This window comes from Apteryx mantelli, chromosome 1, assembly GCF_036417845.1.
Source record: "Apteryx mantelli isolate bAptMan1 chromosome 1, bAptMan1.hap1, whole genome shotgun sequence".
Classification (NCBI taxonomy): domain Eukaryota; kingdom Metazoa; phylum Chordata; class Aves; order Apterygiformes; family Apterygidae; genus Apteryx; species Apteryx mantelli.
Window position 1 is genome coordinate 59,873,547 of NC_089978.1, and position 12,225 is coordinate 59,885,771.

At 44.3% G+C, this 12,225-nt stretch overlaps 1 protein-coding gene across 2 annotated transcripts in view; it reads left to right on the forward strand.

The window, feature by feature from the left end:
• Positions 1-1,022: 1,022 nt before the first annotated feature.
• Positions 1,023-12,225, forward strand: part of FARP1 (FERM, ARH/RhoGEF and pleckstrin domain protein 1) — a 222,460-nt gene continuing 211,257 nt past the window's right edge. Inside the window, exon 1 of one of the 2 annotated variants that reach the window (XM_067293558.1) lies at positions 1,023-1,334. In XM_067293558.1, coding sequence (XP_067149659.1) covers positions 1,239-1,334 — 96 coding nt within the window. In that variant the 5' untranslated portion in view covers positions 1,023-1,238. The remainder of the gene's footprint in view (positions 1,335-12,225) is intronic. The other variant, XM_067293549.1, reaches the window with a different exon arrangement.

Below are 12,225 nucleotides of genomic sequence, written 5' to 3' on the forward strand. Positions count from 1 at the left end.
CTTACTGGGTCATGGAGAGAACTTCAAAGACCTGAAGTCTTTCCTCTGTATCACTCATACATGTGCACTGCCCAGTCGTCTTCCAGACAAATTTTGTGTAGAATCTAGAAAAAGGCCTAAAGAGATGCACATCCTAATGCTGAAGCTATGTAAACGCAGAGCAGTGTTGTTAGAGCAAATAGTTACGCTGGCCCTAAGTGTGTCTGACAGCCTTTTCACCATAGCTCCAGGTCTCCTCTGAGGGAACGTACAGCATCTCTGGAAAGGGGTCCTCCCAGCCCCAGCTTCTGCCTGGCGTTCTCCTTTCAATTCAGAGTCTGAAGACTTTTTTGAGAAAGCCCTTGAAGCACAGACTGCTACTGCTTGTTTAGTTTTACAGTGCTGTGGTCTGTGGTCATGTAATGAGGGAGAAAAAGTAGGTTACTGACCAGTAACCAGAAAATGTGAATGTGCTCCCCAGCCCTCTGGTTTCTCTGGTGTCTAAGAGTAGGGAGTCTTGGATTTGCCAAGGAACGAGTGAGCAAGTTCCCCCTCCAAGGGCAGCAAAGCATAACCTTTCTGCTGGGCACCCGCCTCCCTGCTTTGCAGACTCCGACCAAAAGCACCTACGTCGGACGGTCGTAGCTCTGGGAGCCACCCTAAGCCCACTAAAAAGGGGGGAGCCACCACCCAGGGCCCCTGCTGCCCCTTGCTCCGGGTCAGCACCAGGGCGCTGCCACCCCTTCTGCCCGAGGAGGAGGAGGAGGGTCCATGCCCCCCCGGCGCTGCACCTGGCGCAGGGCGGTGGCCGCCCCTCCTCCTCCTCCTCCTTCCCCCCGACGGGCTGCCCAGGTGCCTGCGGCCGCGCCGAGGCGGGCGCCCCGCTCCCGCTGCACCGAGGCGAAGCGAGCGCCATGGCGCGCCGCCGCCGCCGCCGCCTGTGAACGCTGGAGGGGGCTCTCGGCCGCCTCCTGCCGCCGGCGGCTCCCCCTCCGGGAGGGGGCAGGGTTAGGGGAGGTGCAGCCGCGGCGGAGCGGCGTCCAGTTCCCGCTCCGCCGGCGGCAGCAGGCTCCCCGGCCCCCGCCGCCTGCCCTCCTTCCCCTCCGCGCCCGGCCCGGCCCGGCCCGCCGCGCTCTCCCCCTTGCAGCGCCGGACATGGCGACCCTGCTGCCGCGAGCCCCCCGCTGTCCTCCTCCCCCCGCCGCTCCTGCCGCCTTCTCCTCCTCCTCCTCCTCCTCCTCCTCCCCGCGGAGCTTTTAATGGCTCGGACCTCCGGCGGCCAAGCCCGACTGCCCCTGCACCAGCCGCAGCGAGGAGAGCCGGCGGGAGCCCGCGCAGCCCCAGCCCCGCGCACGGTAAGGGCAGCACGGCGAACAATGGGGTCGGGCGGCAGCGGGTGGCGCCCGCCCCGCCGGGCACGGCGGCCGCGGCTGCGGGGCGGGCGGCCGGGGCGTGGGGCAGCGGCGGCGGGGAGCGACGCCCAGGGCCAGCACCGCCACCCCCTTCCCCCGGCGCCGCCAGCTCTCCGCAGGCGGTGACTGCCGCGGGGCTGCGCTGCCCGGCGCACACCCCGCGGGCGCCGCTCAGCCCCGCGTAATCCCATTAGCGCGGGCAATCTGCGGGGAGGCACCGCGCGGAGCGGCGCCCGGCCCGCCCTTTTCCCTCCCCCGGCCACCGCGGGCGGGCGCAGTCCGGACACCGGGCGGCGGCCGGCGCTGCCGCACAACTTGGTGCCTTTTGTTTGGCCCCTGGCGGCGGGCGGGACGCCCCGGGAGCCTTGTGGCGGCTCGCGGTCCCGGGCAGGGCTGGGCTGGGGGGCGCCTTAGCCCTGCCTGCGCCCCCCACTCCTCCTCCCTCCGCTTTCAGCCCCCTTCTTCCCTCAGTTTCGGCTGGGCTGAGCCGAGATGCTGGCTCGCAAAGGGGCCGAGGGGCTGCCGCGGGCGAGACGCCTCGGTTTGGGCCAGCCCGGCGGCCCGCCCGCGGGCGGCGGTGCGTGGGAGGGCGGCGCGCCGCGGCTCCCGGCGAGGGGCGGCCCCGGGGCGGGGAGGGAGGGGGGAGGGCGGGCGGTGGCTCCCGGCTCGCCCCGGAGCCAGCGCCGCCGCCGGGCTCCGCGAGCCGTTGGGGCGGGGCCGCTCGTGGCGGCGCGGCTGTAACGGCCGTCGCGGCTGTAACGGTCGCCGCCGCCTTCCCCGCCTTCGCATCTAGGGAAATGCCGCGGTGGCCTGGCCTCGTGTCCTCGACGCCTCTGCTGTGCTGGAGCTAAAAAAAAGTTTGCCGCTTTTGAAACAGCGCTTTTCCACTCACCAGTATGATCTGTGTCCATAAGGCATTAACTGTAGGGGAGAGATTTAGATTAAACAACTTTGTTTTCAGAGTTTGTGTGTAGTAGGCCTTATCTTTCATGAGTCTGTGCCCCTTTATTTCTTTTATTTAGTACATGCAAACTCTCTCTCTCTTTTTTTTTTTAGTTGCTGGATTTGCTTGATTTTTGGCACAAAATAAATGAAACTCCTGGAGTATCTTTTTTAGTCACGGGCTTTGGACAGGGTTTCCTTCAAAGAGATTTGTCCCTGGAGAGTGGAAAGATGATTGCTCTACAGGAACAGTATCACTCAGCTGTTTTATTATTTGTATCTCCTAGATACTTTGACTCTTGCTCCTTGTATTGCTTCCAATATATATTTACAGTAAGCAGTTGATATTGGAGTCAAGCCAACAGAAATAAAATTCTTGAGAAATGCAGTTAAGAAAAGCACCAAACATTCCTCTGAATTAACATATCTCTTTCTTGTACTTAGGCATGTTCATTTCAGAATTTTGGTGTCTCGCTAATTTGTGGATTTGAGTCTTGCAGAAATGGTCCTGCATACCAAGAAAGTACAAAATCCTCTTAGCTATGCCTCACGTGTCCAACCTGCCAGGATCTTGAAACTCTTAACTGATTGACATGAAGCGAACTGTTTGCTGTGCCCACTGCATTGCATGCTGGGACTTGTAGTTGGTCGGACTTGCACTTAAAACATTCGTGTTTAAGGACCAAGCTGTTAATGTGGTCGGGTGAAAGCTTGTCTTTCCATTTTACGCTTGTCTTACCATTTTACCTTAGCCTTCCGTATCAGAAGTCTTCTGCTCCGAGCAAATTGTAATTACTCTGAGACCTTGCTTTTTAATTCAAAACTGAGTTTTCAACACGGTTTTACTCTAAAATTGGATAGGTTCTCCTTCTTTCTTTCCTTCATAAATAGCAAAGATTAGGGAGTATGCATAATGCACTGAATTATGACTGCTAAGGTATTTTTGAAAGTTTAGGCATTGATACCTGCCCAAACATTTGATAAGTTCCTTTTTCCCCCCTCAGACTTGAGTTTAAATTTAAATGTGGAAGGGATTAATATTGTTCGTCAGGCCAACTGTCTTCATAGTGGGAAGAGGTTAGAAAACTGAATTTCTCTGTTTTCTTAAGTGTCTTATGTATGGCCAGTGAAATTGTTTTTTTTCCTTGTGCACTCTCTTTTCTTGAGGTTGAACAAGCCAAAGAAACAAGGAAAGAGGACAGAATGTTTAACACGTAGTAACATACGACTTCAAAATGTCAGAAGTTGGTAAGAGGCTGAACGTGTAACACCACAGCCTAATTCTTTTTTAATGCCAGGGTTTCAATTTGGAAATCCCTTCTTTTCAAGTTGACACAGTTCATTAGTCATTGTTTAATCAGTATCTTAAAACAAGCTACTTGTAACCAAGCTTTGTGAACAAAAATTGTGGATGATAAATGACCAAAGGGGAAACACCATTTAAAGGTGATGGTTTAAAAAAGAAAAGAAAAATACCAAATTTAGGAGATGGAATTCTCTATCTGAATTTTAATGTTAACTTTTGATTTTCTGCAGAAATACAAATTTATAGAACTATTCACTCGACTTTCCTGTTGATTTCAGATCAACTTGAATTAGAAAAAAATGAACTTCCACTTAAATTCATATATGATGAAAAATAACATTTCATTTAAAAAATACAAAAAGTCTTGACACTGATGAACATAAGGCTATTAATGCTGGCAACTTTTTAGATTATGCATGTTTCGTGACAGAGCTGTGCAAAACAACTTAATCTTCTAATTTTGAAATATCTTCATATTAAGTCATTGTTTTTTCTCTTGGGCGTAGATAGTTCAGATGGTGAAGAGTGTAATTAGCCACCCTCCCAAGAACATGGATTTCTAAAAGGGATTGACTGCTGCAGTGATTCTGAAACTGGGACCAGTTAGCGTGCGAGGCTGGGGAAGATGGTCCATGGGACTGTATTGTTTTCATAGTGTTTTCAGTGAGAAGTTGGCTGGTGCACTGAGGAACTTCAGGGCTGGCATTGGGCTAAAGACTTGTGCGCAAGCTGCCAGCTGTTTTCATGTCTTCAGATTTTCCAGGAGGGAAAGAGTCCAGGGAGTGAGGTTGCATATTTGCTGGTTGTTAATGATCGTCTGTCCCAGCCTGCAGTAATTGACAACGTTGCTGTTTATTAAGACTGGAATTTGAAGTGCAACTCAGTGTTCTGACCTAATCCTCCCCTTTGCTTCTCTTGGGGAAATTCAAATCTGTATCTTGCTGACTGTTGTGGAGATCCAGAACTTAACTTCAATGGAATTGACTAATTTCATCTTTTTAAACTTACGTTAATAATGGGAAGTATTTTTGCAACTGTAGGACTGTTTTCCAAAACATAATTATATACATAGAGTTCGTGTTAATATTTTCTGCAGTTAAATCCAAGTATTGCTAATCTTCTTGGTTACATTCTAGTGCAGAAGTGATACATTTGCATTGTACTTTTCATACTGTGCTGTGATGTTACTGATAGTGATTAAACTTACTGGGTTTTGTTTTGGTTTCTGGTTTGATTTTTTTGATTGTCTTTTTATGGTGCTCGACTATGCCACCATCCTTATTTTATACTGTCTTTTTTTGGAAAAGCATGATAAAAATGCTGTTTATTGAACTTGTGTCTACCAACTTGTCCTGCTTGCTCTGTTTCTTCTTTTAGAACTGGGCATGTTTATCTTAAAATGGCCTTTCCAGGCTCAATTTTGTGGGCTTGAAAGGTTGTGGTTTGCAGGGGTGTGTGTGTGTGTGTGTGTACATACTTCTCTGGCTGGTAGGTGCTGAGTAGACTGAAGTTTATAGTTTACGGATGGACTGCTGAATTAGTGGAAGTGAAGGGGCAACTTGTTTTTCTGGTTGTAAAGGCACAGATGACTAATTACAGAGGTATAAAAGGTCACCAGGCTCAGTCAGTTTTGAATTTGTATAAAATGTCAGTAAATTTGGCCTGCATAAAAGTAGGTGAATTAGACAATTAGGACAGTTTTTAATCAGATGTCAGCACTATCTTGCTTGTAATGAATTGCAGCACAGGGGCTTCTTAACCTTGTCTGTAATGAAATAAAGTTGATTAAATGTTATGAGAAATGAAAACATGATATACCTGTTTGTGGGATTTGAGGCACAGGGTATAAAACTACTTTTTTATCTGGAATTAGAAATAGGGGAAATTGTTCTAACTTCTGGATACCAAAAGGGCTTAAAGAAAAAGAATGATGGCTGTTAGTTGATATCCAAATAAAATGAAATCTTGCGTGTGAAGTTCATGGAGTTTGCATTTCTCTCCAAGGGAATTTGCAATTTGGTATCATGCCCTTGTGTGCCATTGAATGTTACACACTGGATTCTGTACAGTTAAATCAGTTTTGCTCATGTGTGGTGGTGTCATGAAATCTGGATACTTAGGTATACAATAGAAGACTTCTATATAATAAATATTTGCTACTAGTCCCGAGGAAAACTTGTGAGGTGTTGGATGCTATTTCAGTTTTTCCAGACTGCATTTTTCTTTTTCATGTTATAAATCGGGTGTAGTACTGAAAGCCACTGAAAGGTGAGAGACCCCACCTCTGAGGCAGTGTTGCTGGTTCCCATATTGACATTATCTTGCCTTTGCAGTGCTCTGCTGCTTGCCATTAAAAATCTTCCTTCTACCTTAACGTTCGTGCTGGTTTGCTGTCCCTTGGTACAAGGTTGCTAAAATGTATAGTAACATTAACCACGATTGCAATCCCAGTTTCCTTTCAAATGTGCTGACCTTGTTTTGAGGCCAAAGTAACAGTTTGGAGCTTGCAGGGTGACTGAAATTGCCATCATGAAAGTACATTAAGAGACTGCTACTCTCAGTTTGACAAATGATTCTGCTTTCTTTTAAGACTCTCTAAATTGCCCGCCCAAGCTCTCCCTCCCTCAGTGGGTATGTTAATGCAGAAGCGAAAGGGGTATGTGGTGCAACTAAAGGGGACCTCCCCCCCGCTAAGGTAGAGCACTGCCCGAAGCATCTCTACTGTAGAAATACACAAGGTATTATGGAAATTTTGCAGCTGGAGACTTGGCCTATGGGCAGTTCTGTCTGAGGAAAAACTGTGATTTTTTTGCTCTGAGATATGAGATATTAGTAGCAAGCCATCCCTGCTTGAAACAACAACTCAGTTTATTGAGTGTGGGCGATGTGCTGTGTATGAACAGAGGAAATGTGATTGCTGCCTCTAGGACAGGCTGTTAGGGTACATGGATTGTCTTGTACAAAATATTGCTAGGGAAGAGGTAGGTTAAAAGATGACTTACTAATAAACTGGAAAACCAATCAGTAATACATGAGAGTTGGTAGTGTTGGCTTCCTCCCCCTTCCTTCTAGGGGCTGCTGCTTCTGCTGGCCACTGTTGGCCCTCCTGCATCTTTCGCTCCTGATTATTGCAGGACCAATTCTTTGATCGCTGGTCTCTAATAACACTGACGACTGCATCTCCTTAATCAAGGACCTTTTCTTTCAGTCACCTCTACCACGGGCACAAGTCAAGAAGAGATTTGTCCGTTTGTTCAAGTAGCAGGTGTAGCACTAGGCTGGTGATCAAACAACACTAAGAGGGTCTGGCTGCTCAGTAGTCTGTGTATATTTAATTGGCTCTTTCTACACTACATCACGCAATTTTCTGTTGGTTACTCTCTTCCCTCTCAAATATTTTTTTTCTGTGCCTGGATTAAGCACTTGAACCACAGACATGGTGTGTTCATTTCTTCCATACATCTCTGAATGTTATTTTTGGATATCTCCCAGGCTCTGTCTCCTCACTGAACAAAAGCGAAGGTGTTCTGCAGGGACCTTTGTTAGTCTCGCGCTGGAGCGCAGGCAGGCTGCTCATTAGTCTTTTATGTCTCCCCTTATCAGTTTTACTGTGAAACTCCCTATCGCTTCAGTTGCACGTGTTAGAATAATTAGACTTCTTGTTTGCCGGGCTTGTATGGCATTGATTTTGGCCTAAAAGTTTGGGGGAGGGGAGGGTTACTATTCACTTATTTGAAATGGCAGGTATGTCATTTGGAGGTTTCCTTTTTCCATTATGAGGTGGGCTGAAGTCACTGGCTTGCATGAAGAGGGGCAGCAATACTGAGCAAACTCTTATGCTACATATAGGAGATGTTCTCCCTTACATTAGTAAGTTAAAATAAATGCTGAAAATAAACATCTTCAGGAGGAAAAGAGAGGACATGGCGATATCGCTGTTATGGTGGAACAGGGCTTCCCATCATTCAGCGACTCTGGGAAGGCAGCAGGTATCTGACAGACTTAGAGCAATTCCCTGGCCACCCTGCCCTTCCTATGATTAGGGGAAAGGAGGAGAGAGGTGTTTTGGGGGGGGATGGGGAGAGAGGGCTTTTTCTGTTCTTCCATTCCCTTCTCCTGTTTCTCTTTCGGTCTGCCGTGAGTTATCCTGTAGTTTGCTGCTGCTTATGGCTTACCATCAAAGTGAAATGAATTTGATTTGTTTTTATTTGGTTAATTCTCTGCAGTCTTACAATTGCAATAACAATGATTACAACCGAGAAAGTTCTGGCCAGCTCTTTCTGGATAATAGTGGTGTCTTTTTCAGATTAAAGGAAAGTATGATCTGTTTAGTTTGTCCTGTCTGAGGTTATTTGCTTGAATATCAAGGCTAGAAATAATTTAGAAGGTACAGATCTTGTAAAAGTGAGAATCTGCAGAAGTTGGTGCAGTTTTTCTCGGAAGGAGAGTTTCCTGTTTTCCAGGGGGTGATCAGTATTCAGGCCCTTAACAGTATGAAAAATACTAAAGGGAGAAAGTGGGAGGAAAAAGGAGAAAATTCAGTTGTTATACTTTGTAGAGATTTAAGAATGTGCATACCTTGATACACCAAGTAATCTCGGTGCATTATAGATGTTAAAGTTTGTGAACCTATTCAAGATAAGGCTCCTAGGCAATTTTCAGTCTCTTTATTTGAAGACCTAGGTTGCTATCTTATCTCCACTGAAATTCCTCCTGAAAATCTCTGTTTAGTGTTGCATCTATAAGACCTGAAGCCATTAATGTTTACCTTTAAACATACTAAATATTCAATTTTTTTGTTCCTTTCAAACAGAGATGTCAGTATGTGTGTTTAGTAAGATTACAGCAGCACAATCTTACGGTTAACCTGTGTTACTCATTAGCCATTTTTTTTATAGCTTAGCTACATTAACTGGAGTAATGTGTAAAAATTGTTTAATGTTTTGGTGCAGAAAGCCATTTTTTCCCATATGTCCTTTGAAACATTGAGCATAATTTTCAATACTATGAAAAATAAAATGCCAGAAACCATGAAAAAAGCCCCATAAAACAAACACAAAAGACAGGGGGCCTATAGAATAGAGTCACTAAATATTGAACCTAGAGATAGCACAAAATATTTTGAAAGTGCCTTGATGGAAAAAAAAAAAGACAAAGCAGATGGTGTGATAGTATTCCAGTGGAGAGAACAGGCAATGACTCTGCCATTTGAATATGAAAAAGTTTTTTAAAAGGCACTATAAGTGAGTGCTGCTCACTGTTTGGCATTTATTAATAATATTTGAATTTGGAAACAAGTCACAGACTCAACAGTTCCAAGGGTGTTTGGTCGGTTTGCCTAAAGTGAGTGAGTCAGAGGTGAACTTTGAAGAGAAGAATTTCTACGTGGACTTGTAGGAGAAGAGAAGTTGCTGATGGTAATTTTACAGGGAAGGTTTTCCTGTCCCAAAGTTTTGTTTCAAATTATTTAAAACTAAGGCTTGAACGGTCGTGCTGTCTCATTGGTTCTGATTATTCTCCATCTATATCTCTGTAAATAGTTGGGTAACTTGAACCATATTAGACAAAACTATAAAGTTTCATTTAAAAAAAAAAAAGTGATAGATGGAGGAGAGATGCAAATTACTGCTGTTGCTGGAGGTCACTCACATTGCCTGTCAGCTGGCTGGTCAGCACATGTGTTGGTGGGCAGTCACGTAGGTACTGCTCAAAGCAGCAGCAGCAACGTCCGGCTGTCTAATTAGCAGTGAGTAAATAGGACACCGGTGAGAGATGGGGCGGGAAGGATGACAGGAGAGGAGGTATGTGGTAGAGTGAGCCATGCACCAGCTGGCTTTTTGTAGTGGAGAGGCTAGGGGCAAAGAATATCAATTTGAAGGAAAGCAATCGTTATTAGCTCTGTTGTTCCCCAAACGTGAGCATGTTTACATAGTGGTTCTTAGTGGGGAGGAACCAAACCTAGCAATAATGAAGCCTTTCCAGAAAGTGAAATCTTTATCAGAAACCTTGGCCACACTATAGCAAGTGCAAGTTCCCATACTTATCTGGAAGTGTTTTACATAGTCATGAAGGGCAGTTTTATCCAATGAAGTATCAAAGTGATGGTGCAAGAGCAGCATATCTATGTCAAGTGTAACTCCAGTTGTCCAACCTTTTAAGTGTAAATCAAGGACAATTTCAGATCCAAACTAAGAAAATGTCAATCAGACAATACCTTGAATGTAAGTATTCTCTCTTATTTTGTGGGCAGTAGCTACCCGACTGGACACAATCCAGGACCACCTGCTGTAGCTGACCCTGCTTTGAGCCGGTGGGTTGGAGTAGATGATCTCCAGGGGTCTCATCCAGCCTCAAATATGTATTCTTTGATTCTATGTAACTACATACTAAGGCACCAGATAAACCATTGGAGCAGTTTCTAGTTAAAACAACACTTCAAAGATCTGAAGCAATGGATGAGCAAATGACACTTGATGGTAGCTCTCTGTTTGAGAAAACCAAGCACAGGAAAGCCATTCCTGTCTCTCTGAATGAAGAGGAAGTACATGATGGAGGAGAGCTAGAGACTAATGGTGGCACGCTGCAAGTGTTTGAATGAAAAATTAGATCACTGTTGTGGTGGAGGTGTGTGTTCATATATACAATGAGATAAGAGTCCAGAAACTTTTTTTTCCTGAAAGCAAGCTGTAGACTTTTCAGTTTCCTCTGTTTAAAAAAAAATACATGTCTGTATATCTAAAAGAATTCAGACAGATATCTGAAAGAATTAACACTGAACACAGTATTGCTCTTAATCATGGACTTGCTGGTTTGGCCCCTCTGGCTGTCTGTTAGTAAGATTTCATTAGACAGTAAAGAAAACTACAAAATTTTCCCTCAAAGTGAGAGTAATGTTTGAAAATACCTGTTTTCTGTTTTAAACATTTATTTAAAATAATAACACAAGATATGTAATGAGCAGAAAATAGTATGTGGGCAAAGAATAGCCCAATTAAAGCTAAAGTAGTTAGCTGTAGAGTGGTGAGCAGTTTGAGTATGTACTGCAAGGGATGGAATGTAAGTAACAACTACATTTTCCCTCCAAATGTCACATTTAAAAAAATAACAGGGAAAACTAGGCATACCCCTTGATTTCTGCATTTGGATTCTCTGCAAAAATGAGTGTCCTATGGAGGATATTTGTAGTTGCAGGATTAGATGATATCTGTCCTTCAAGAAAACTTGAAGATTTTCATTTTAGTGTAACCATTATTCAATAGAAAAGATCTTAAAAGTGTATGATCTACTTCTCTGCCAAGCAAAAAGGCTCACCCCCAAACCAAGTCAGAGTACTTTCCACTTAAAAACACCTCAAGTTTGGTACTGAAGCTTGGATGTATCCTGTGAAAGGTAAATGATAAATCTAAAAACTGTCTACAGGAAAATGTAAAATGCTTCTAGAAACTTTTAAGCCTTGCATCTTCAACAGCTCTGGACTAATCTCAGTATACAGTGAATTTTAGAAAATGTAATTTGAGTACAGTTCCAGCTTGGCGCGGAAAATGTGATTTGGAGATGTGGAAGAAAATATTAATCAGAATAATAGTTCAGGCCCTTGCAAGTAGATTGAGCCTGACAAAATTAATACCTGAAAATTAATTATAAAACCAAAATGATAATATATAACAAGGCCTAAGAGGATATTTGAAAATCTACAAGTAACTCCAGGATTTTCCCGGGGAGGAGTTCTCAGGAGTGGGTTAAGACTGCCTGCTTTGGTTTTCCCGTAGAATATTTGAATTGCATCAAGCAACCTTAGGACTCTGGTGTGCATATGTTTCCTTTTGCAATCAAGTGGCAGTTTGGCTCGACTTTGACAGGGCTGAAATGCCTGAGAGTCGGATTATAATTTATCAGTTGGGTTAAAATTCCCTTAAGTCTTTTGGAAGTGTCTGACTTTGTGAAAGAAAATATGTTGTAGCAATTTATAATTTCTACATGTGTGTATTGATTAATGATCAAATTACTTCTAAGCATTAGCTTACTTGTTTAGGACAAATCCTGGAATAACTCATTTTTTCATTAGACTTCCAAACTAAATTTAATTGGAATCTTGTCAGGAAGAAAAGCTTGTTTGGTTGGTTTTGAATGCGTTTAAGGAAAGTTTCACAATTCTTTCTTTGGTATTCCTCCAGTAAGGCCTGATCTTTTTTTTACTTCTTCTTTTTTTTTCTTTTCTTCTTTTTTCCCCTCTATGAAGTTTAAAGCTTGAGGGGACAATAAAGATTCAAATCAATTGGAAGTAATTGCAAGTAGATCATCAGCATGGTTTTGTTTAATTTACAGTGTTTATTTAGTGTTCTGTTGAGGAAATTTCATCAAATTCCTCATGCTGGTTGGTCTGCAAGAGAGAAATAGCAATGATTTGGGCACTTGTTTTAAGGACTGTGCTTCATGTAAAAACACTTCTATGTTTGTGAAAGAAAAAATGTTAATACTTATTGGATCAGGTGAAATGTTTCCTCATTAAGTCGACATGTGTTCAAGGGTTCCCTCTAAACCGAGTGCTTTCAGTATAGTCAAAATGGTTTTGCCTCAGCACTCTTA